Source organism: Oncorhynchus clarkii, chromosome 28 (genome assembly GCF_045791955.1).
Source record: "Oncorhynchus clarkii lewisi isolate Uvic-CL-2024 chromosome 28, UVic_Ocla_1.0, whole genome shotgun sequence".
Taxonomy (NCBI): Eukaryota; Metazoa; Chordata; class Actinopteri; order Salmoniformes; family Salmonidae; genus Oncorhynchus; species Oncorhynchus clarkii.
In genome coordinates this window covers 9,092,586-9,116,143 of record NC_092174.1, presented here as the reverse complement: position 1 = coordinate 9,116,143, position 23,558 = coordinate 9,092,586, and the positions used below count along the sequence as shown (strand labels likewise).

Sequence of the window (23,558 nt, the reverse complement as noted above, 5' to 3'; positions counted from 1 at the left end):
CTGTGAGGTTGGAGACTTGGGCGGCCAGGGTCTCAACGGCATGTCGAGCAGCAGACAATTCCTGCTCGTGTCTGCCTAGCATCGCTCCCTGGATCTCGACGGCTGAGTGGAGAGGATCCGAAGTCGCTGGGTCCATTCTTGGTCAGATTATTCTGTTATGCATGTGAGTGAGGACCCAAAAGCGGTTTAACAAAAACAGAGTCCTTTAATGTCAAAACACAGGTAAGACATAGATCCTCTTCAAATGTATATGATGGCAAAATAAACAACCCGCAGAGAGGGCAACAAATGAAACATAAAGTCCTTCTGATAATCACAGAAGAGTTCCCCTTCTAGCAGCAGAGGAGAATAGCTGGGATAGAGTCCCCTTCTAGCAGCAGAGGAGAATAGCTGGGTTAGCGGCGACAGACTGCTGGTCTCTCTGGGTAGGCGCGGGTCGTAGAGGACAGAGGTACCTGATCACACGTAGCATCAGATGAACAGGCAGATTCCGACAGGACAGGACAAGGGTGAAGCAAACGAGACGATAGTTTGGTTCTGGCATGAGAAACTCAAACGAGAATCTGACAAAGACAGAAGCAGGAACAGAGAGAGAAATAGAGACCTAATCAGAGGGAAAAAAGGGAACAGGTGGGAAAAGGGTGAACGAGGTAGTTAGAGAAGATGAGGAGCAGCTGGGGGAAGGAGAGGAAGAGAAGGTAACCTAATACGACCAGCAGAGGGAGACGGAGTGAAGAGAAAGAACAGGAACAAGACATAATATGGCAATACATGACATTTTGTAAATGTTGGAGTGTGCACCTGGCTGTCCGTACATTTTAAAAACAAGAAAATGGTGTCTGCTTTGCTTAATATAAGGAATGTGAAATTATTTTTACTTCTACTTTTGATAATTATATTTGAGCAATTACAGGTACTTTTGAAAAAACCAAATACTTTTAGACTTTTATTCAAGTGCTATTTTACTGGGTGACTTTTACTTGACTGACTTTCTATTAAGTTGTCTATACTTTAACTCAAGTATGACAATTGGGTACTTTTTCCACCACTGCATAGGTCTAAAAGGCCTAGCCCAGGGTGCCATCTTCAAGTCCAAGAAACTGGTCCAATAGGTTTCGGTCGGTTGAGGCATCCTCTGGGCTGTGCTGCTGTAGCCTGCAATTTAGTTCCCTTAAACGTAATACGTAAGCTTTTAGTCTCATCAGGCTTTTGCTTGCAACTATAAAACTGATCTTACTGTAAAGGGAATCTAAAAACATAAATATCTTGGTGGCTCTGTTGCGCTCCCCCTCTTACAGTACCTGTTGCTTAGCTTCCCTAATTAAGGTCCTCATTCGGATTTTTGTTCCTGTCAATTCTTGAATGCCTAAAAGCGCCTGAATCGGCTCTTTCCGTTCACCATACTTCAAATTACCATTAGGGCCTTTTAATTTTTCTAGGCCGCATTTCCTTCCAGTTCTCTGCTGCCAATGACTGGAACGAATTGCAAAAATCACTGAAGCTGGACACTCATATCTCCCTCACTAACCTTAAGCACCAGCTGTCAGAGCAGCTCACATATCTATGCGCCTGTACATAGCCCATCTGTAAATAGCCCATCTGTAAATAGCCCATCCAACTACCTCATCCCCATACTGTTTTTTTCTTCTCCTTTGCACCCCAGTATCTCTACTTGAACATTCATCTTCTGCACGTCTATCATCTCCAGTGTTTAATTGCTACATTGTAATTATGTCACCACTATGGCCTATTTATTGCCTTACCTCCCTTAGTTTCTCTCATTTGCACACACTGTATATGGACTTTTTTTCCTATTGTGTTATTTGGGGCGGCAGGGTAGCCTACTGTTTAGAGCGTTGGACTAGTAACCGAAAATTTCCTAGTTCAAATCACCGAGCTGACAAGGTACAAATCTGTTGTTCTGCCCCTGAACAGGCAGTAAACCCACTTTTCCTAGTCCCTCATTGAAAATAAGAATTTGTTCTTAACTGACTTGCCTAGTTAAATAAAGGTAAAATAAATTGACTGTATGTTTGTTTATTCCATGTGTATTTATTCCAACTCTGTTTGTGTCGCTTTGCTTTATCTTGGCCAGGTCGCAGTTGTAAATGAGAACTTGTTCTCAACTAGCCTACCTGGTTAAATAAAGGTAAAATAAAAATATGGGCACCCAGGGTGCACTGGGGTATATTAGCATCATGTTTGTTTAGCTTAAAGCTGTCCATTGGTCAACTGCACACTGCTCCCAAAAACCCAATTCTGATGACTATGCCAAATGTCAAGGGTGGAATGTAGCCAGCCGTACCTCGCCACCTAGGTGTGATATGAGCCCAAGAAACTGAATGTAATAGGTTATTGGTTTGGTTCTGGGTCAATCATGTCATCATTATACTTGGATGTGTTACTGATGTGTTACTGTGTAAGTGTTACTGGACTAGCTTCTATTTGAGTCACTAAATATGATAAAATACCCTGGTGAAAAGTGGGAAACAAAAAGCGGCTGCTCGGCCGTGGAACAGTTCTTGTGCTGATGTTGCTTTCAGAGGCAGTTTGGAACTCAGTGAGTTTTGCAAGATGAGGACAGGAGAGTGTAACGAGCTACGCGCTTCAGCACTTGGCAGTCCTGTGGGTTTGTATGGCCTACCACTTCGCGGCTGAGCCGTTGTTGCTCCTGGACGTTTCCACTTCACAATAACAGCCCTTACAGTTGACCGGGCAGCTCTAGCATGGCCAAAATTTGACGAACTCACTTGTTAGAAAAGTGGTATCCTATGACGGTGCCACGTTGAAAGTCACTGAGCTCTTCAGTAAGGCCATTGTCCTGCCAATATTTGTCTATGGCGATTGCATGGCTGTGTGCTCAATTTTATACACCTGTCAGCAATGGGTGTGGCTGAAATAGCCAAATCTACTACTTTGAAGGGATATCCACATACTTTTTTATATATAGTGTATATTCACATCATCATTATTAGCTTAATCATTATCACCAATAAACCGACGACTCCAATGACTGAGATGTGCGCTTTGGATGATGCTTGCAGTGAGATGACACATGCACAACGTCTCAAGAGCATAATGATGCTCTTGGGTGTCTAGTCGCAGACATGCACTCAAGGATGCTCAACAATGGGACGACTTTGAATAATTAGCCTATATAGCTGCTTCCTTGTTTTCCAAATAATTAAACCATATTTTTGTGATGGATGCAGTCTTTTCGAGAGCTTGGAATAAGGATGCACGACTGAGTGCAACAATTGATTTGAAACATTGTTATAAAAGTGTAAATTTTTAGATCTGGATTGAGCTTTTGTTTCAACTGATGTAGCTACAGCTAAGGAGAACTATGGTTGATTTGGAGAGCGAAGTACCCCGTCTTCCCCCGAGGTATAAATTCAGGGACTTACTCCTCGGGGACCAGAATTTACTAAATGATGACAGGTAGGTTGAGTTTGTTTGACATGTTAGCTTCAATTTAAAAAAATGTGTTTTAAATCATGTGGTTTAACATTGTTGTATATTATTTAAGAGTTTGCACCTGTGGAATTCTTGCACTTAACATCCAGCCTTACCCATGTGAAAATGCTTAGTAAATATGGCATTATTCATTTTATTTATAGAAACTAATTATATGACTCTTTTTTTTAAGGGTGCAAGTTGAATTTTATGCCAATGAAAGTACTTTCAAAGAGACACTTAAACTGTTCTTCATCAAAAACCAAAGATCAAGTAAGTCATGTTTTTTAACTGTGTAGTCACAGTTGAACTACACTATATGCTGTTACTATCCATCTAATAAATCTTTTTTGTACTTTGTTTTAAAGACATAGTAAAAATACACCTGTTGCATCGGTAACAAATAGCAAACTGTTGAACCAGTTATATCAAAGGGGCCCGGAGATGTTCCTGGTCAGGTCACATGGTGAGGAAGTACTGACCCTAGGTATGACATATAACCTCTGTCTTTGTCTCCCAGGCCTGAGAATACAAGTGTTTGACTTCTCCCTAAAGGTCCTGAGCTGTATCTTATACATGTGTCGCGTATTGACAGATGACCCATCCAAAGGACATGGCTGGTAAGGATAGTAATTTAATGTCTCGCAGGTACAGGTAGATACCACCTGGTCTTCACTGAATTGTCACAGAAATGTTGCATTTTTTATGACTACAATTTGACAACAGCCTCTAACGATGGCCCTCAAGGTATAGTAATTCTCAGAGAAGAAACCAGGGATAATTAGTAGAGAATGTGGACTATTAGCTATTTCCATGCCATGGAAAATGTCTTACTAACCAGGTTTCCATCCAGCCATTTCATGCGGATTAATTACCTGTTGCATGAAAAAAAATCGCAATCGGGCTAATGGAAACAGAAAATGCCGGTTCACCTTTATAATGTCGACAGAGAATTAGTTCATTCGACATGGTGGGATCTGTTTGTGTCGGTATAATTAATTACGCAAGTACAAATACAGTAGGAATACAATGTCAGGTATTTTGTTTATTTATACAACTGAATGTGTCATCGACTAGCAGAACCAAATGACCTGGATTGCAGTTGAGATTACATTAAAATACATGGTGCAAGTGATCAATGGCGTTCGAGGTTCTGCTCAGATTATTATAGCAATTGTGGAAATCTCCACAGACCTGTGACAACCTATGCATGCTATCTTGAACATGATTACATAAAAACAAATTAATAGTTACAGTAACCTCAATGTGGCCATGTATGTGTTAAACATTTTTAAGGGTAAATGTTACATTAGTTTGTAAGATAACCTTAACTTTAGGCTATTTGCTGTATTACAAAGGTCATATTGAATTGTGTTCGGTTGGCAACGCAATGCAACCAAATATCCACATTTAAAGGTGTTGTATCCACAGCTTGAATAGTTCCATCTGAGCCACTGGCATAATCCCATTCTTTAAAGTGGTGAATTCAGCATATCATTTGTTAACTTGTTGCCAAGTTAATAGGCTATGCATTGTATTTCAAAAGAGATATTGAATTGTGTTTAGCTGTCAATGCAACCAAATATAAACATTTAAAGGGGATTTATATTCTGCTTGGATAGTTCCATCTGTGCCACTGACTTGGCTTTAATTCAATTTTTTTCTACAAATGAATAATTGATATGCTGGATTCATGTTGGAAATGCAAGGCCTATTGTATTGTATATTTTCTGATGAATTCTGGGATGAAATTAAACAATAGCCGTTGATGACTATATAGGCCTAAATAGCATCATTGATTTATGAGGGATAAAGTATGGTTACATTTCATTTGTTCTTAAATCTACCCTTCGGAATGATTTCAATAGCAACAGGGAATCTATTTAGTTTTTACATGGCGATCTCTCAACAATCATTCTCACAGTAGCTCATCGGTAATAGTCAGTGACAAATATCTTACATAGCTAAGAAGGGCTGAACTTGGTTAAAATCCTGGATAGGAGACCAAATGGTAGGTGTAGATAGATCAACTCTCCAGTAGGACGTTCTGTCCGGTGTATTTTTTTTCTTTCTGATAGTGGATATAATGTTGAAGATCTGACATTGTTTTAAAGGTACAAACTTGACATATTTCATACAAGGTTTGTCTATGTTGAAATTTGGTTATCATGATGATGTAATCCTGTGGCTGAAATGTCACCATCAAAACAACAGTTTACATTGATTACTTTTTTTTTTTCTTAGATTCCATGCCACAATATGTTGACAAATTATGTTGAACCAATGTTGATTCAACCAGTTTGTGCCCAATGGGATCAGTAGAGTTGAAGATTCTATGGAAACCCATTTAACTTGCACTTTTTATTCGGTACATGGGAATTTAACCACAGTTATTTTTATGTGCACTATGTCATCATGCACAGCCTTTTATCCGCAATAAGTCAGTTTGATGGAAACGCATTTCTGGTGGGGAAATGTCCGTATTGTTTTATGCAGATTTGATTAATATTCACATGAAAATCTGTCGCCAATTGTAGGGAAACCTAGCTAACGACAATGATTTTAATACTTTCATTTCTATGCCTGGAAACAGAGCAAGTGAATGCACTGAACATGTACGGAATCATTCAATTCACTGTCTATCATTCTTTCTAGACACTAGCTCAGTGTTTCACAACTCCAGTCAAAACAGCAGTAAAATGTAAAAAACTGAAACACATTTTTGTGATTCATGTCTGGGACTACGACAAAAATGTGTTTCAGTTACATTTTTTTCATACATTTGTAAAAATGTCTAAAAACCTGTTTTCACTTCGTCATTATTGGGTTTTGTGTGTAGATTGATTAAGAAAAAATAGAATTGAATCAATTTTACAACAAGGTTGTGTACGTAACAAAACGTGGGAAAGGGGAAGGGGTCTGAATACTTTCCAAGTGCACTGTATATCAGTACACTCGTAACAACCAAAGCATTAAGAAACTTCTATTAGATCAAATAAGTTTCATGTATAAAAATAGCAATACAGTCGGTTTCCTTGCCGTTGTCCTTGTTTTGAAATGACTGTAGAATTTCATTTTCTTCAATATTATTGTACAAGGTGCATGTTAAATATTTTGAAATTTTTTCTCTACAGCTGGGGATGCCCCAATCAAACATACATCTTTTTAAAGATTGACTGGTGAGTGTTTACTCTCTCTACTCTTATCTAATAGTGTTAAATAAAACAGAAGCATATCCAGACCTAATAATATCAATATTACCCGGTAACAATGCATCGAGACACACACTCACTTAGAGAGGAAACATAGCAGAACAACGTGGTTTTGACCAAAATATTGGCTGCCATTTTCCCAACAATTCTACATGTTGAATTGGCACAAACAGGTGGTCGCTAGAACACACCACGATGACTGCAAGCAATAGGACAGCCATCCACTGCTTTAAGCTGTTTGTCTTTTCTAAAGCCTTGTCAGATGTTTGTAGTGGTTTCATGTCTCAACATTGTCCTACACCAGTGTCCCTAAATCCACTCTCATACTAGGGTACCATCCTGAACAGAAACATTGTCCTACTTAGTCTAAGTTTGGGAAAACTCCTGGACAATATATTGTTTTCAGGGACTCTTTAATCCAACATCAAGCACAACCAATGAGTTATTCTCTACACACCACTGATGGCTAGTTATTCTCTGGACATGATTCAAATCTCTCTCTTCATCTCAATCTCCAGGTGTAAACTAACACACAGCTTTTTCCCCCGCCAGGTCTCCCATAATGTGGGTCGAACGAAGTCTTCTAATATGGCCGTTACAGGTGAAATTTCTGCCAACAAATTTTCTTCATAATTTATTCAATTGTAGTTGTTTGCTAACTACTGTATACATGGGCACTATGCGGTTACTGCTGTTTGTCGTTTATTTTCTCAGTCAACCTGCTTCTCAGTCATTTTTTATGAGCCTCGATGAAAACAAAGAGTCTTCTATTTCTTCAACAGGTGTCTGTGGCAGTTATCTGTCTTTTTGAAACTGTTCTATTGACTTACCTGAGTTACAAGGTAAGTACCATCCCACTCCATAAGGTGTCACTCAGTCTAAGGAAACATTCATTGTAATGTCCACTCTACAGTCATGTCAATATGTATATCTACAGTGCCTTGCGAAAGTATTCGGCCCCCTTGAACTTTGCGACCTTTTGCCACATTTCAGGCTTCAAACATGAAGATATAAAACTGTATTTTTTTGTGAAGAATCAACAACAAGTGGGACACAATCATGAAGTGGAACGACATTTATTGGATATTTCAAACTTTTTTAACAAATCCAAAACTGAAAAATTGGCCGTGCAAAATTATTCAGCCCCTTTACTTTCAGTGGCGCAAACTCTCTCCAGAAGTTCAGTGAGGATCTCTGAATGATCCAATGTTGACCCAAATGACTAATGATGATAAATACAATCCACCTGTGTGTAATCAAGTCTCCGTATAAATGCACCTGCACTGTGATAGTCTCAGAGGTCCGTTAAAAGCGCAGAGAGCATCATGAAGAACAAGGAACACACCAGGCAGGTCCGAGATACTGTTGTGAAGAAGTTTAAAGCCGGATTTGGATACAAAAAGATTTCCCAAGCTTTAAACATCCCAAGGAGCACTGTGCAAGCGATAATATTGAAATGGAAGGAGTATCAGACCACTGCAAATCTACCAAGACCTGGCCGTCCCTCTAAACTTTCAGCTCATACAAGGAGAAGACTGATCAGAGATGCAGCCAAGAGGCGCATGATCACTCTGGATGAACTGCAGAGATCTACAGCTGAGGTGGGAGACTCTGTCCATAGGACAACAATCAGTTGTATATTGCACAAATCTGGCCTTTATGGAAGAGTGGCAAGAAGAAAGCCATTTCTTAAAGATATCCATAAAAAGTGTTGTTTAAAGTTTGCCACAAGCCACCTGGGAGACACACCAAACATGTGGAAGAAGGTGCTCTGGTCAGATGAAACCAAAATTGAACTTTTTGGCAACAATGCAAAACGTTATGTTTGGCGTAAAAGCAACACAGCTGAACACACCATCCCCACTGTCAAACATGGTGGTGGCAGCATCATGGTTTGGGCCTGCTTTTCTTCAGCAGGGACAGGGAAGATGGTTAAAATTGATGGGAAGATGGATGGAGCCAAATACAGGACCATTCTGGAAGAACCTGATGGAGTCTGCAAAAGACCTGAGACTGGGACGGAGATTTGTCTTCCAACAAGACAATGATCCAAAACATAAAGCAAAATCTACAATGGAATGGTTCAAAAATAAACATATCCAGGTGTTAGAATGGCCAAGTCAAAGTCCAGACCTGAATCCAATCGAGAATCTGTGGAAAGAACTGAAAACCGCTGTTCACAAATGCTCTCCATCCAACCTCACTGAGCTCGAGCTGTTTTGCAAGGAGGAATGGGAAAAAATGTCAGTCTCTCGATGTGCAAAACTGATAGAGACATACCCCAAGCGACTTACAGCTGTAATCGCAGCAAAAGGTGGCGCTACAAAGTATTAACTTAAGGGGGCTGAATAATTTTGCACGCCCAATTTTTCAGTTTTTGATTTGTTAAAAAAGTTTGAAATATCCAATAAATGTCGTTCCACTTCATGATTGTGTCCCACTTGTTGTTGATTCTTCACAAAAAAATACAGTTTTATATCTTTATGTTTGAAGCCTGAAATGTGGCAAAAGGTCGCAAAGTTCAAGGGGGCCGAATACTTTTGCAAGGCACTGTATATACAAAGTCAATAGATTGTGAAACAGATTAACTGTGATTTAAAAAAAAATTTAACCTTTATTTAACTAGGCAAGTCAGTTTAAGAACAAATTCTTATTTACAATGACAGCCTACTGGGGAACAGTGCCTTGTTCAGGGGCAGAATGACAGATTTTTACCTTGTCAGCTCGGGATTTGATCCGGCAACCTTTTGGTTACTGGCCCAACACTCTAACCATTAGGCCCCAAAAGGAAGCAGAAGATAAACCCCCAAAAGGGCTAAAAAGATACAAAGAAAGAAGAAACATGACTGCTCTCTACTTTGTCCTCAGGGCAACATTTGGGAGCAGATCATTCGGTTGACGTTTATCCTGGAGATGGTGAACACAGTGCCTTTCCTGCTCACCGTAAGAGTTAACACACTCTAACAGGGCCTAGGATCAGATTTTCCATTTAAATAATAATTAAGAGGGGGGTGACCTGATCCTAGATCAGCACTCCCACTCTGAGACGTGAATATGGGCCCTGGACTCTAGCAAAACACAATGCTATGGCAGGGCTATTATGGTCTCATCCCATAGTCACAGCTAATGAGGAACACGGCTGAATTATACATTGTATGTGGTTTTAACTGGGATTTTAAGATGTTTTAAGTTACATCATATACTGTACGTACCTACGAACTCCTAGTAGTATATTTAGTCTCAGAGAGTATCATGACCAGAGTCTTCCCAGGTAACATAGCTACATTGCTGAAACATTGTGATAACCTATCTCTTTGTATCTGGCAACATTGTCAGGAATGTTTTGGGCTTCTATAGATGGGATAGCCTACAACAATCTCTGTGCTCTTTCAGGTCATGTGGCTCCCTCTGCGGAACCTTTTCATCCCAGTGTTCCTGAACTGCTGGTTGGCCAAGCATGCCTTGGAGAATATGATTGTGAGTGTTAACCTGCCTCAACTCCGATACGGCTGAATCAGCATGTCGCGATAGTGCTGCTGCCTCTGGACCACACATTACATCTGGAGGCAGTGGTTCGATCCCTGGTCCTGCCACTGCTCTATCCCTCTGTTCTGTCTCCCCATCTCAACTATGTGTGCCTACCTTATTCAGCAATGAAATATTAAAAAACATCCTTTACAAAAATAGAGGTAAGAGGTTTACCAACCATTCGTAACCTCTCCCCCCTAGAATGACCTGCATCGTGCCATACAGCGAACACAGTCTGCCATCTTCAACCAGGTGCTCATCCTCATCTCCACCCTCTTCTGCCTCATATTCACTTGGTGAGTGTGTGGGTGCGTGCGTGAATGTGTGTGCACTGGTAGATTGCAGTCTGCAACCCAAACATGGGCACTTCGAAAACCAATTTTAAATTAAGCAAACAATTAGTTTCAGAAACGACGATAAACAACAACAACAAAAAGATGTTGGCACTTAGACTGAGAGGACATGCTAAATTGCTAACTCAATAAGTGGATGGAGGAGGCAAAGCACCCTGCTTTGGACCATCTCTCCCTCTCCCACATCCAATAGGATCTTACGGGGTCAGCCCAGATTGAATTGCTGGGCATTATCTGTGGTTTTCCACCTCAGAGCTTCAGGCACTTACAGTCATTTGCCACTAATGCACCACGTCTGACATCATATTTCTGGGTTACCAAGTGTACAGCTCTGGGACCTATTTTCTCCAGTGCACTCTGTGTAAATGGCATTACAAGGTCAATTACCTCGGAACAATTCCCTCAATATCTGGCTTCCTGTTGACTGCCACAAGACCATTAATGTAATGTGTGCGCTGCCACAAAAGCAAGGTAGTGGCAGCAATTACTACTAGATCCTGGAAAATGTATTTTTTAAGAAAAGTTGAAGGCACATATTCCAAAGAACCAACCCTGCACTCAACAGACAGTATTTCACTGTGTTTATTCACATTGCCTAGAACATTAAATATTCCACTGGGCACAGATGTCAATTCAACGTCTATCCACATTGGTTCAGCGTAATTTTGCTGAAATTACGTTAAAAAATGTTGACTGAACTAGTGTGCCTTGTTTTTAAGGTATAATGCTAGCACGATGTTGCCGTTGCTTTTCGTGATGGTAATAGAATGTCACAATACTGAATTGGTTTGTTATTGGTCAATAGACAGCTAGTCAGTAGACAGTTAGTTGAATGACCAGATGGAAGTGAAATGGAAGGACAGTGATTAGCTATGTTATCTAAGGTAGGGGTCCCCAATCTAGGGGCAACATTTTGTGTAGGGGCGTGGGACCTTCCTTGATTTGAGGGATAAAAAAATATATATATATATTTTTTACAATTTGCAAATGTTTATACCTAAAACACTAATCTGCTATGCTTTAGGCTAGAAACAAGTGGTAAAATGCCCGAGGACGACTCGACTCTGATGCACATGGGAATATCTTTGGTTTGTCTCTATGGCATTCAGAAGCTGAGCTACAACCTAAAGTTGAGATGTCAAACAAATTGGACTTTCCTTGGGAAGTAATCTTATACAATGTGTGAATCTGTCACTATGATTTGATCTTTCCAATGTCATCCCATATGAAAAAAACTGTCATATGTAGCACATTTGCATCTTTGGTCAAATGCATGTAATGCCTTAAAACGTATTCTGAGGGCTTTATTAGTCATGAATGTGTCTGTTTATGATGTACGTGTTTTTATTTCTGCTTGCATTTTGTATTTACAGTACCTTCGGAAAGTTTTCAGACTCCTTGACTTTTTCCACATTTTGTTACATTACAGCCTTATTCTAAAATGGATTCAATAAAAAACAATTCCTCAGCAATCTATACACAATACCCCACAATGACGAAGTGAAAACAGGTTCAGACATTTTTGCACATTTATTAAAAATAAACAGAAATACCTTATTTACATAAGTATTCAGACCCTTTGCTATGAGACTCGAAATTGAGCTCAAGTGCATTCTGTTTCCATTGCTCATCCTTGAGATGGTTCTACAACTTGATCGGAGTCCACCTGTGGTAAATTCAACTGATTGGACATGGTTTGGAAAGGCACACACCTGTCTATATAAGGTCCCACAGTTGACAGTGCATGTCAGAGCAAAAAAACGAAGCCATGAGGTCGAAGGAATTGTCCTTGAATCTCTGAGACAGGTGTGTCGAGGAACAGATCTGGGGAAAGGTACCAAAACATGTCTGCAGCATTGAAGGTCCCCAAGAACACAGTGGCCTCCATCATTCTTAAATGCAAAAAGTCCAACAGGACAATGACCCTAAGAACACAGCCAAGACAATGCTGGAGTGGCTTCAGGATAAGTCTTTGAATGTCCTTGAGTCCATGCACTGTGTCATGGAAATTCAATACTGAGAGAGACTTGGTCATTTTTTCAAACAACCATCTTTATTTAATAGTGATTAATTATTGCAATAATGAGTCTGGTCCTCCCCACACCCTTGAGTGTTGGACAGACTAACCTAATCTTTACACAAATGCAGAGTACTATATATAGCGGACACTACCAATGCTCAATCATGGTTGGTTCAACCCGCCTCTTGCAGACCAAGTGGCATCATAAGCCACTCTGGGTTCATCCTGTCATTATCTGCACGTGGGTTGTTGTCTTAACCCCACCCTCGCTTAGTTTCCCAGATGCAAGGATGATTTTGAGACAACAAGGGATTGTTCTACTCCTAAGCTTTCTCTAGTAAAACACATTCTTGTCTATGCGATGCAGTCTTTAACTAATTTGTAAGCTCAAGTCATCTCCAGTGACCATACTGTACGCCAAAATTAGCTGCAGGGAACGAGAGTGGAGCCCATGAAAACACAGACACTAGTAGGACAGAAATCTCTTACTATTAGTTAAAGAATTGTTAACCATTAATATCAAATGGATCAGTTAAATACAGTTGAATTCGGAAGTTTACATACACTTAGGTTGGAGTCATTAAAACTAGTTTTTCAACCACTCCACAAATTTTTTGTTAACAAACTATAGTTTTGGCAAGTCGGTTAGGACATCTACTTTGTGCATGACACAAGTCCTTTTCCAACAATTGTTTACAGACAGATTATTTCACTTACAATTCACTGTACCACAATTCAAGTGGGTCAGAAGTTTACATACATTAAGTTGACTGTGCCTTTAAACAGCTTGGAAAATTCCAGAAAATGATGTCATGGCTTTAGAAGCTTCTAATAGGCTAATTGACATAATGTTAGTTAATTGGAGGTGTACCTGTGGATGGATTTCAAGGCCTACCTTCAAACTCAGTGATTCTTTGCTTCACATCATGGGAAAATAAAAAGAAATCAACCAAGACCTCAGAAATAAAATTGTAGACCTCCACTAGTCTGGTTCATCCTTGGGAGCAATTTCCAAATGCCTGAAGGCACCACGTTCATCTGTACAAACAATTGTACGCAAGTATAAACACCATGGGACCACGCAGCTGTCATACCGCTCAGAAAGGAGATGCGTTCTGTCTCTGAGAGATGAACGTACTTTGGTGTGAAAAGTGCAAATCAATTCCAGAACAACAGCAAAGGCCCTTGTGAAGATGCTGGTACAGGTACAAAAGTATCTATATCCACAGTAAAACGAGTCCTATATCGAAATAACCTGAAAGGCCGCTCAGCAAGGAAGAAGCCACTGCTCCAAAACCGCCATAAAAAAGCCAGACTACAGTTTGCAACTGTAGAAATGTCCTCTGATCTGATGAAACAGAAATATAACTATTTGGCCATAATGACTATTGTTATGTTTGGAGGAAGAAGTGGGAGGCTTGCAAGCCGGAGAACACCATCCCAGCTGTGAAGCAAGGGGGTGGCAGCATCATGTTGTAGGGGTGGTTTGCTGCAGGAGGAACTGGTGCACTTCACAAAATAGATGGCATCATGAGGAGGTAAAATTATGTGGATATATTGAAGGAAGACATCAGTCAGGAAGTTAAAGCTTGGTCGCAAATGGGTCTTGCAAATGAACAATGATCCCAAGCATACTTCAAAAGTTGTGGCAAAATGGCTTAAAAAGTCAAGGTATTGGAGTGGCCTTCACAAAGCCCTGACCTCAATCTTAAATGTGGGCAGAATGTTCCAGTATGGAACGAACGGAGTACGCCGGGGACCCCTCGGTGTTCAGAGGGGGCGGAGGAACCTCCCGCACCTCAGACTCCTGGAGCGGGCCAGCCACCACCAGCCTGAGGAGAGACACATGGAACAAGGGGTTTATTGCCCCACAAACCGCGGACCCAGCTTCCGACAGGGCAGGCGGAGGTGCAGGTTTCGGGTCGAGAGCCAGACCCGGCCCCTCACTGCAATGACGGTCTGCGCCAACTTTCTGGCGCAGCACTGCGCGCTGAAGATGGACATGGGTGGCGTCCCATGTTTCCTCCGCGCGCCGGAACCAGTCGTCCACCACAGGAGCCTCGGTCTGACTCTGATGCCAAGGAGCCAGAACCGGCTGATACCCAAATACACACTGGAAGGGATAGAGGTTAGTGGAGGAGTGGCGAAGCGAGTTCTCGGCCATCTCTGCCCAGGGCACGAACGCTGCCCACTCCCCTGGCCGGTCCTGGCAGTAAGACCTCAGAAACCTAACCACATCCTGGTTAACTCTCTCCACCTGCCCATTACTCTTGGGGTGAAAACCTGAGGTAAGGCTGACCGAGACCCCCAGACGTTCCATGAACGCCCTCCAGACCCTCGACGTGAACTGGGGACCCCGATCAGAAACTATATTCTCAGGCACCCCGTGCCGGAAAACGTGTGTAAACAGAGCCTCCGTAGGGATGTTAAAGTTAAACAATTTAAAGGCAATGCTTCCAAATACTAATTGAGTGTATGTAAACTTCTCACCCACAGGGAATTGTGATGAAAGAAATAAAAGCGCTTAAAACGGGAACGTTTTTCATCCAAAAATGAAATACTGCCCCCAGAGGTTCAAGAGGTTAAAGTTAATTTGAGGAATTTCTTTCATTTTTAATGCTTTTGAAGAAATCAGTTATGTTGTGACATGGTAGGGGTAGTATACAGATGATAGCGCTATTTGGTAAAAGGCCAAGTCCATATTAATGCAAGATCAGCTCAAATAATCAAAGAGAAACGACAGTCCATCATTACTTTAAGACGTGAAGTTCAGTCAATTCGGAAAATGTCAAGTTTCATCAAGTGCCATCGCAAAAACCATCAAGGGCTATGTTGAATCTGGCTCTCATGAGGACCGCCACAGGAAAGGAAGCCTCAGAGTTACCTCTGCTGCAGAGGATAAGGGGAGACAGGTAGCCTAGTGGTTAGAGCGTTGGGCCAGTAACCGAAAGGTTGATGGATTGAATCCCCGAGGTGACAAGGTAAATATCTGTCGTTCTGCCCCTGAACAAGGCAGTTAACCCACTGTTCCTAGGCTGTCATTGTAAATAAGAATTTGTTCTTAACTGACTTGCCTAGTTAACTCTAATTAACTTTTTAAACCTATATTTAACTGCAGCCCAAATAAATACATCACAGAGTTCAAGTAACAGACACATTTCAACATCAACTGTTCAAAGGAGACTGTGAATCAGGCCTTCATGGTTGAATTGCTGCAAAGAAACCACTACTAAAGGACACCAATAATAAGAGACTTGCTTGGGCTAAGAAACATAAGCAAAGGACATTAGACCGGTAGAAATCTGTCCTTTGGTCTGATGAGTCCAAATTTTAGATGTTTAGTTCCAAGCACTTTGTCTTTGTAAGACGCAGAGTAGGTGAACGGATGTTCTTCGCATGTGTGGTTCCCACCGTGAAGCATGGAGGAGGTGGTTTGATGGTGTGGGGGTGCTTTACTGGGGACACTGTCGCTGATTTATTTAGAATTCAAGGCACACTTAACCAGCATGGCTACCACAGCATTCTGCAGTGATATGCCATCCCATCTGGTTTGTGCTTAGTGGGACTATCACCTCCAGGCTGTGTAAGGGCTAGTTCACCAAGGAGAGTGATGGAGTGCTGAATCAGATGACCTGGCCTCCATAATCACTCGACCTCAATCTAATTGAGATGGTTTGGGATGAGTTGGACCGCAGAGTGAAGGAAAAGCAGCCAAAAAGTGCTCAGCATACTTGGGAACTTCTTCAAGACTATTGGAAAAGCATTCCAGGTGAAGCTGGTTGAGAGAATGCCAAGAGTGTGCAAAGTTGTCATCAAGGCAAAGGGTGGCTACTTTGAAGAATCAAAAAATATATGTTGATTTGTTAAACACTTTTTAGGTTACTATAAGATTCCATATGTGTTATTTCATAGTTTTGATGTCTTCACTATTATTCTACAATGTAGAAAATAGTAAAATAAAGAAAATCCCTGGAATGAGTAGGTAATGGCCTTGGGGTAATGGCCGCTAAGTGATCTCAGTTCTGCCTTTTGCCGCCCTGCCCATAATGTATGTGTGTGTGTGCGTGTGCGAACGAAGTGTTTTTTTCTCTGTCCCTGTATGGTCATAAAGTGATACTCATGATTATGGGTGTGTACACACACACGTGCGTACACACCCTTATCTGGTAGTCTGTCAGTTATCAGTTCTCAAAACAACATATACGTTATAGATGATATTAAGATGTATACGATTTAAAAACAATATGTAAAAATGGATATTAAATGAAATCATGTTGAGACACACTTATGTCTGTGTAGACAGAATATTCCTCTTAAGGTCTGTTTGTCCTGGCTGGTAAATTTAGGTTTACTGGAATGACGACATTGCTCCATGTAAACGCTACTCCAAAAAATAAGAATAGAACACTCTTTCAGTTGGCCAAGTTTTACTAATCGATGTATTGGACCAGTGGGATCACAGGTTAAGCTACTTCCAATGTCAATACATGACTGACCACAACATTCAACAACAAAAAACTGATAGGATGGATACTATGTATTCATTCAAGAATTGAAAAAAATAAGTTTCCATAATATGCAAAGCATTTTTGTTAATAAATACATCCTCAGATATATTTGAGGGCAAACAGTATATCAATCATCATTAACAATAAAAAAAAACTAAACAAATCACTTTCATTTGGTCACATACACATGGTTAGCAGATGTTAATGCGAGTGTAGCGAAATGCTTGTGCTTCTAGTTCCAACAGTGCAGTAATATCTAACAAGTAATCTTAACAATTCCTCAACAACTCCCTAATACACACCAATCTAGTAAATGGATGGAAAAATAATATGTACATATAAAAATATATCGATGAGCGATATATGTTACAAAGAGATTTCAGGATATATGCCTGGCTTTGGGGAGTTCAGTTGAAAGTCTTGTAGGTTGATGTTTCTTCTCGGCTAAAACCTTATAGGCCGGTTTCCCAAAGACAGATTAAGTTTAGTCCCGGTCCAAAAAGCTAACTGAGTCAAGTAGTCAAGGAGTAACATTCAGTAACAACTGTCCAGAAAACGGTCCCTATGTGCAGTACAAATAGTTTTTCTTGACCGTCTACCTTAGTTAAAGGTTAAAGGACACAGTGTTTTTCCTGGTTTGGTCATGTGGTCTGGAAAAAGTCTTGGCCCTACTTCATATGTTTCAGTGTAGACACCAAGGGCCAATTTCCCCTAAGTCTAGTCCTAGACTAAAACACAAACTCAATGTAGAACCTCAAATGAAAATCCTTAAAAATCAAAGACTTGGCTTAATCTGTGTCTGGTAAACTGTCCCCAAATGATGCAATGACACCACTCCCTTCACAACCTCTGTGTTACTGCTTCCTGTATCCCTGGTAGTATCTGTGGAATCCAGCACCTGGAGCGGGCGGGCAAGAACCTGACGTTGTTCGACTCCTGGTACTTCTGTGTTGTCACGTTCTCCACAGTGGGTTACGGCGACGTCACGCCCAACGTGTGGCCCTCCAAACTGCTGGTGATCATCATGATCTCAGTGGCCCTTGTGGTGCTGCCCATTCAGGTGAGAGAGTTGGCCAAAAACACACACACACACACACACACACACACACACATTGCACCGCACAGACAGACAGACAGACAGACAGACACACACACACAAAATGACCACACTGTTTGCTAAAGGGAAATCAATTGGGCTAATGTTTGGACATCTAGGAAATGCCAAATCGATAGAACACATGCGAGTAGGGAATCAGCTGAACTAGACGGTGCATAATCATGCTCGAGGCATTGTAGAGGCATTGGTAGGCCAAAAGTATCCCTACTGCTGCTGTTCTGCCAATCTCCCTGTAAACATATTGCCATAAAATGAAGACAAAAACAGGCAATTTACTGTGGCCTTTTTTTATGGATACAATTTCAATGTTCTGTTGAAGCAGCTTTTTTCTAGTACTAGTCCTGGAGACCCGAAGGGTATGCAGGCTTTTGTACCGTCTAGCTGTAATAACACACCTGACTTGATGATTAGTTGACTGTATGAAACAGGCGTGTTGGTACTGGGCTGGAGAAAATAATAGCTCAATAGGACCAGGATGGAAGAACACAGCAATAAAAGATAAACGCTTTAATCTATATTATGAAATGTGTCGGATTGGGTGAACTGTATGCATTTAGCCATGCATTTAGCCTATTTGGTTGATTTGAGCATTTGTTTTACACAACATGAGCAGTATTAGTAAGGTGTGCCTGTGCTGGGCACTATTGGTCAGTTTGAGCAGCTGGCCTACCTGTGGATGGAGAGACAGAAGTCGGGGGGGAACTACAGCCGTCACCGGGCCCAGACGGAGAAACATGTGGTGCTGTGTGTCAGCTCCCTCAAGATAGACCTCCTGATGGACTTCCTCAATGAGTTCTACGCCCACCCCGGGCTGCAGGTGTGTGTGTGTGTGTGTGTATTTGTATGTGCGTGCATGCATGCGCGTGGGTGGGTGATTGAGTTTGTGTGTGCGTGCATGTATGCTTGGGTCTTGTTCATTCATGCACGTAATAGGAAAGGTTTTAAAACACTTGGCAACAGAAATGTGCATTACTTATTGGACAAGTCCAGGTAGTCCCTCCCTGTTTAAGTCCGTTTTCGTCTATTTGGTGTCGAATGAACACGACCCAGGCTGTTCCTCGGTGTTCCTCCCCATTCAGGACTACTACGTCATCATCCTGTGCCCGACAGAGATGGACCCCCAGGTTCGTCGGGTCCTCCAGATCCCCCTGTGGTCCCAGCGTGTCATCTACCTCCAGGGGTCAGCCCTCAAAGACCAGGACCTCATACGGGCCAAGTGAGTCACCAACACTAAGGGCTGTGTCTCATTCCGCTAAAATAGTTTCCTCTCTTTGGATCATTGGTCTCCTTTCCTTCAACTGCACTGATGTGGAAGAGCTGGACTGGTAAAAAGCAATAGTGAATAGGCAATAGGCATCCACCATATTGCTTTCCTTTCACCTCTCCTATGTTTAAGATGAGTGTGGGTAGGTATACAGTTGGAGAGGAGATGAGAGGAAGCCACTGTAGAGTATTGAGATGTTACCACTTGGTATTGAATGGCTGTCCTTCTTTTCCAGACTGGACAATGCCGAGGCTTGTTTCATCCTAAGCAGTCGCTGTGAGGTGGACCGCACTGCCGCAGTACGTACATTTGCTACTATTACCGCTAAATCAGTGGCAGACTGGGACCAAGAGACCAGCCCACTGGCCTAAGGAGAGACCAGCCCACTGGCCTAAGGAGAGACCAGCCCACTGGCCTAAGGAGTGACCAGCCCACCAGGCATTTGTCCAAACTATCAGAACTCAGGATAAGACCCAGATGCGACAGCTAGAGTCACAGATGTTTATTGACTCAAAACAGGGGGCAGGCAAAAGACAGGTCAAAGAGGTCCGTAATCCAGGGCAGAGTCAATAAGGTACAGAACAGCAGGCAGGCTCGGGGTGAGGACAGGCAAAGGTTCATAAACAGGTCAGAGTCAGGCAGGTACAGAATGGCAGGTAGCCTCGGGGTCAGGGCAGGCAGAATGGTCAGAACTGGGGAAACTAGGGAACAGAACTTGAGCAAGCAGGGAGATGGGAAAACATACTGGTAGGCCCTGTCAAGATGAACTGGCAACAGACAGAGCACACAGGTATAAATACACCGGAATAATGAGGAAGATGGGTGACACCTGGAGGGGGGTGGAGACAAGCACAAAGACAGATGACACAGATCAGGGTGTGACACAGACTTTTTGTGTTAGATTGAGGTTAAATACATATTTTGTTCATTGCTGAATAGTCGTTAAAAAAACTTGCTGATTCCAAGGCATTTTAGCCAGTGTACAGTAATATTATTAGATCATTTTAGTTTCAGCTAGTCTGATTATTAAAAGTATAGATTTTTCCTCTATTTGCCCTCACCAGTACACCATTTGTCTGTTGTTCTCTCTGGCAGAGTTCACTCTGAACTGTACTTCTAGTGATTGTAGGGTATATAAACTGAAAGAAATACATGAAGTGGCTTGTAAGACCAGGCTAGAGTGGAGTTGTATTGTACTACTGAAAGTAAAGACAAAGTCATAGTGCAAATTATACTGTGACATTCAGGGGGTGTCCTAAGCATACTAAGCATAAAGGAACATTAGTGGCTTATGTAGCATTTGCATTTTTTAAATTTATTTCACCTTTTTTAACTAGGCAAGTCAGTTAAGAACAAATTCTTAATTTACAATGACGGCCTACCCCAGCCACCCTCCACTAACCCGGAAGACGCTGGGTCAATTGTGCGCCGCCCTATGGGACTCCCGATCACGGCCGGTTGTGATACAGCCCGGGCTCAAACCAAGGTCTGTAGTGACTCCTCTAGCTCGGAGATGTAGTGCCTTAGACCCCTGCGCCACTCGGGAGCATTAGCATAATGTGAATAAACAACATGTGGTCATTAGGTCAATACAGACCTGAATGGGCACTAGCAAACCATATGCTAAAGGTTACTACTAGTTAGCATAGTAATATCTGCACGTACTCTTCCATGTGAATATTAAAGTTTTTAAAAATTGAAAATTATCTGCCATGACTACAAGGTCCGATAGGAATTCAGGAAACTCAGTGAGGAATGCTGTTTATGGCCCAGGAGGCCTGTACACAGTAGCTATACAAAGTGATTGAGTAGGCTGCATAGATTTCATGACTAGAAGCTCAAAACACGAAAATGCTGTCATTTTTTTTTTTTTGTAAATTGAAATTTGCTATCATAAATGTTAGCAACACCTCCGGCTTTGCGGGATGTGCGGGGGATATGGTCACTAGTGTAACCAGGAGGTGAGGCCTCATTTAACACAATAAATTCATGTGTTCAATGTTTCAGTCAGGCCAATCACATCAAGATTAGGATCAGTGATTAGTTCATTGACTATGACTGCCTTGGAAGTGAGGGATCTAATATTATTAAGTATCCCTATTTTTAGATGTGAGGTATCACAATCTCTTTCAATAATGACAGGAACGGAGGAGGTCATTATTCCAGTGAGATTGCTAAGGCGAACTCCGCCATGTTTAGTTTTGCCCAACCTAGGTCGAGGCACGGACACGGTCTCAATGGGGATAGCTGAGCTGACTACACTGACTGTGCTCGTGGCAGACTCCACTAAGCTGGCAGGCTGGCTAACGGCCTGCACCCTATCTCATTGTGGAGCTTGAGGAGTTAGAGCCCTGTCTATGTTCGTGGAAAAGAACCCCTCCAGCTAGGATGGAGTCTGTCACTCCTCAGCAGGCCAGGCTTGGTCCTGTTTGTTGGTGAGTCCTAGAAAGAGGGCCAATTATCTGTAGATTTTCTCTTTTGGGAGGGGTAGAAAACAGTTTTCAACCAGTGATTGAGTTGTGAGACTCTGCTCATCACTCCCCCTAACTGGGAGGGTTGCCAGAGACAATTACTCAATGCCGACAAATCTTTGTTGCTGATTTACACGCTGAAGCTATGTTGAGCTTGGTGACCTCTGGCTGTTTCATCTTAACATCGTTGGTGCCGACGTGGATAACAATATCCCTATACTCTCTACACTCACCAGTTGTAGCCTTAGCCAGCACCATCTTTAGATTAGCCTTAACGTCGGTAGCCCTGCCCTCTGGTAAACAGTGCATAATTGCTGGATGATTCGTTTTAAGTCTAATACTGCGTGTAATGGGGTGGCTAATGACTAGGGTTTTCAATTTGTCAGAGCTAATGGTGGGAGACCCCGTAACGGGAGGAGGAGAGACCAGAGAAGGCTCGCCCTCTGACTCCGACCCGTTGCTTAATAAGACTATTTATGTAGCGATCGCCGTATGTTGTGGAATTTCCGCCCGCTAGCGGGTTCCGTGCGCAGAGAAGTTAATGGGGAGAACCGGTTGAAAGTTTCTGTCGGCTGAATGAGCAACACTGGTTGAGCATTCCTACCAGAAGCCATGAGAAAATTGTCCGGGGACTGTGCGTGGGGATTTATACTACTATCTGTAGTTATTGGTGGCACAGACATGGTTTCATCCTTTCCTACACTTAAATTACCCTTGCCTAACGATTGGAGGTACTGACGAACCACGTCCAGATAAAGCGTCCCAGGGTGAAAAAGTTGAATGAAAGAAGTCGAGCTAGGGAATAAATAAAAATAAAAAACGTAAAGTTGGCAGGTAGCAAAGTAAGGTTAGCAACAAACCGCACAGCAACACGTAAACAAGTCTACAAGTTGAAACATGCTGAAACAAGAGGTGATGGCAGCGAATGAATGGCATGACAATGGGCCTCAGGATCTTGTATGTCTGTGCATTCAAAATGCAATTATGTTCATTGTCCGTAGCTTATGCCTGCCTGTACCATAACCCCACCGTCACCATGGGGCTCTCTGTTCACAATGTTGACATCAGCAAACCACTCTCCCACACAACGCCATACACGCTGTCTGCCATCTGCACCGTACAGTTGAAACCAGGATTCATCTGTGAAGAGCACACTTCTCCAGCGTGCCAGTGGCCATCGAAAGGGAGCATTTCACCACTGAATTTGGTTACGACGCCGAACTGCAGTCAGGTCAAGACCCTGGTGAGGACAATGAGCTTCCCTGAGACAGTTTCTGACAGTTTGTGCAGAAATTCTTCAGTTGAGCAAACCCACAGTTTCATCAGCTGTCCGGGTGGCTGGTCTCAGACAATCCCGCATGTGAAAAGCAACATTTCCTCTCAGCCTGTCAAAATGTGTAAAATCGAATGGGATTAGCTATAATATTAATTTTTCTCTGCCCCATGGGGGGGGGGGGGGGGGGGGGACTGCGCTATGACACTGTTCTGAACATGTCATTATGAGTAGATTCGCATTGAAGAATTCATGAAACCATGCCTCTAATTTCTGATACAGCAGTTTTTTCAGTGTAGTAGTGTTCGAGCTGTGCCTGTTCTGACTGGTTATAGCATGGTGGAGCTAAAATAAGT

General features: G+C 42.1%; 1 protein-coding gene across 2 annotated transcripts in view; it reads left to right on the top strand.

The window, feature by feature from the left end:
• The first annotated feature begins 3,045 nt into the window (after window positions 1–3,045).
• LOC139386914 (potassium channel subfamily T member 2-like) overlaps window positions 3,046–23,558 on the top strand; it is a 67,162-nt gene continuing 46,649 nt past the window's right edge. Inside the window, exons 1-13 of one of the 2 annotated variants that reach the window (XM_071132796.1) lie at window positions 3,046–3,441; window positions 3,650–3,729; window positions 3,977–4,076; window positions 6,591–6,635; window positions 7,221–7,269; window positions 7,451–7,510; window positions 9,537–9,611; window positions 10,062–10,145; window positions 10,398–10,492; window positions 17,957–18,137; window positions 18,847–19,011; window positions 19,274–19,410; window positions 19,694–19,757. In XM_071132796.1, the coding sequence (XP_070988897.1) occupies window positions 3,347–3,441; window positions 3,650–3,729; window positions 3,977–4,076; window positions 6,591–6,635; window positions 7,221–7,269; window positions 7,451–7,510; window positions 9,537–9,611; window positions 10,062–10,145; window positions 10,398–10,492; window positions 17,957–18,137; window positions 18,847–19,011; window positions 19,274–19,410; window positions 19,694–19,757 (1,230 nt within the window). In that variant the 5' untranslated portion in view covers window positions 3,046–3,346. The remainder of the gene's footprint in view (window positions 3,442–3,649; window positions 3,730–3,976; window positions 4,077–6,590; window positions 6,636–7,220; window positions 7,270–7,450; window positions 7,511–9,536; window positions 9,612–10,061; window positions 10,146–10,397; window positions 10,493–17,956; window positions 18,138–18,846; window positions 19,012–19,273; window positions 19,411–19,693; window positions 19,758–23,558) is intronic. The other variant, XM_071132795.1, reaches the window with a different exon arrangement.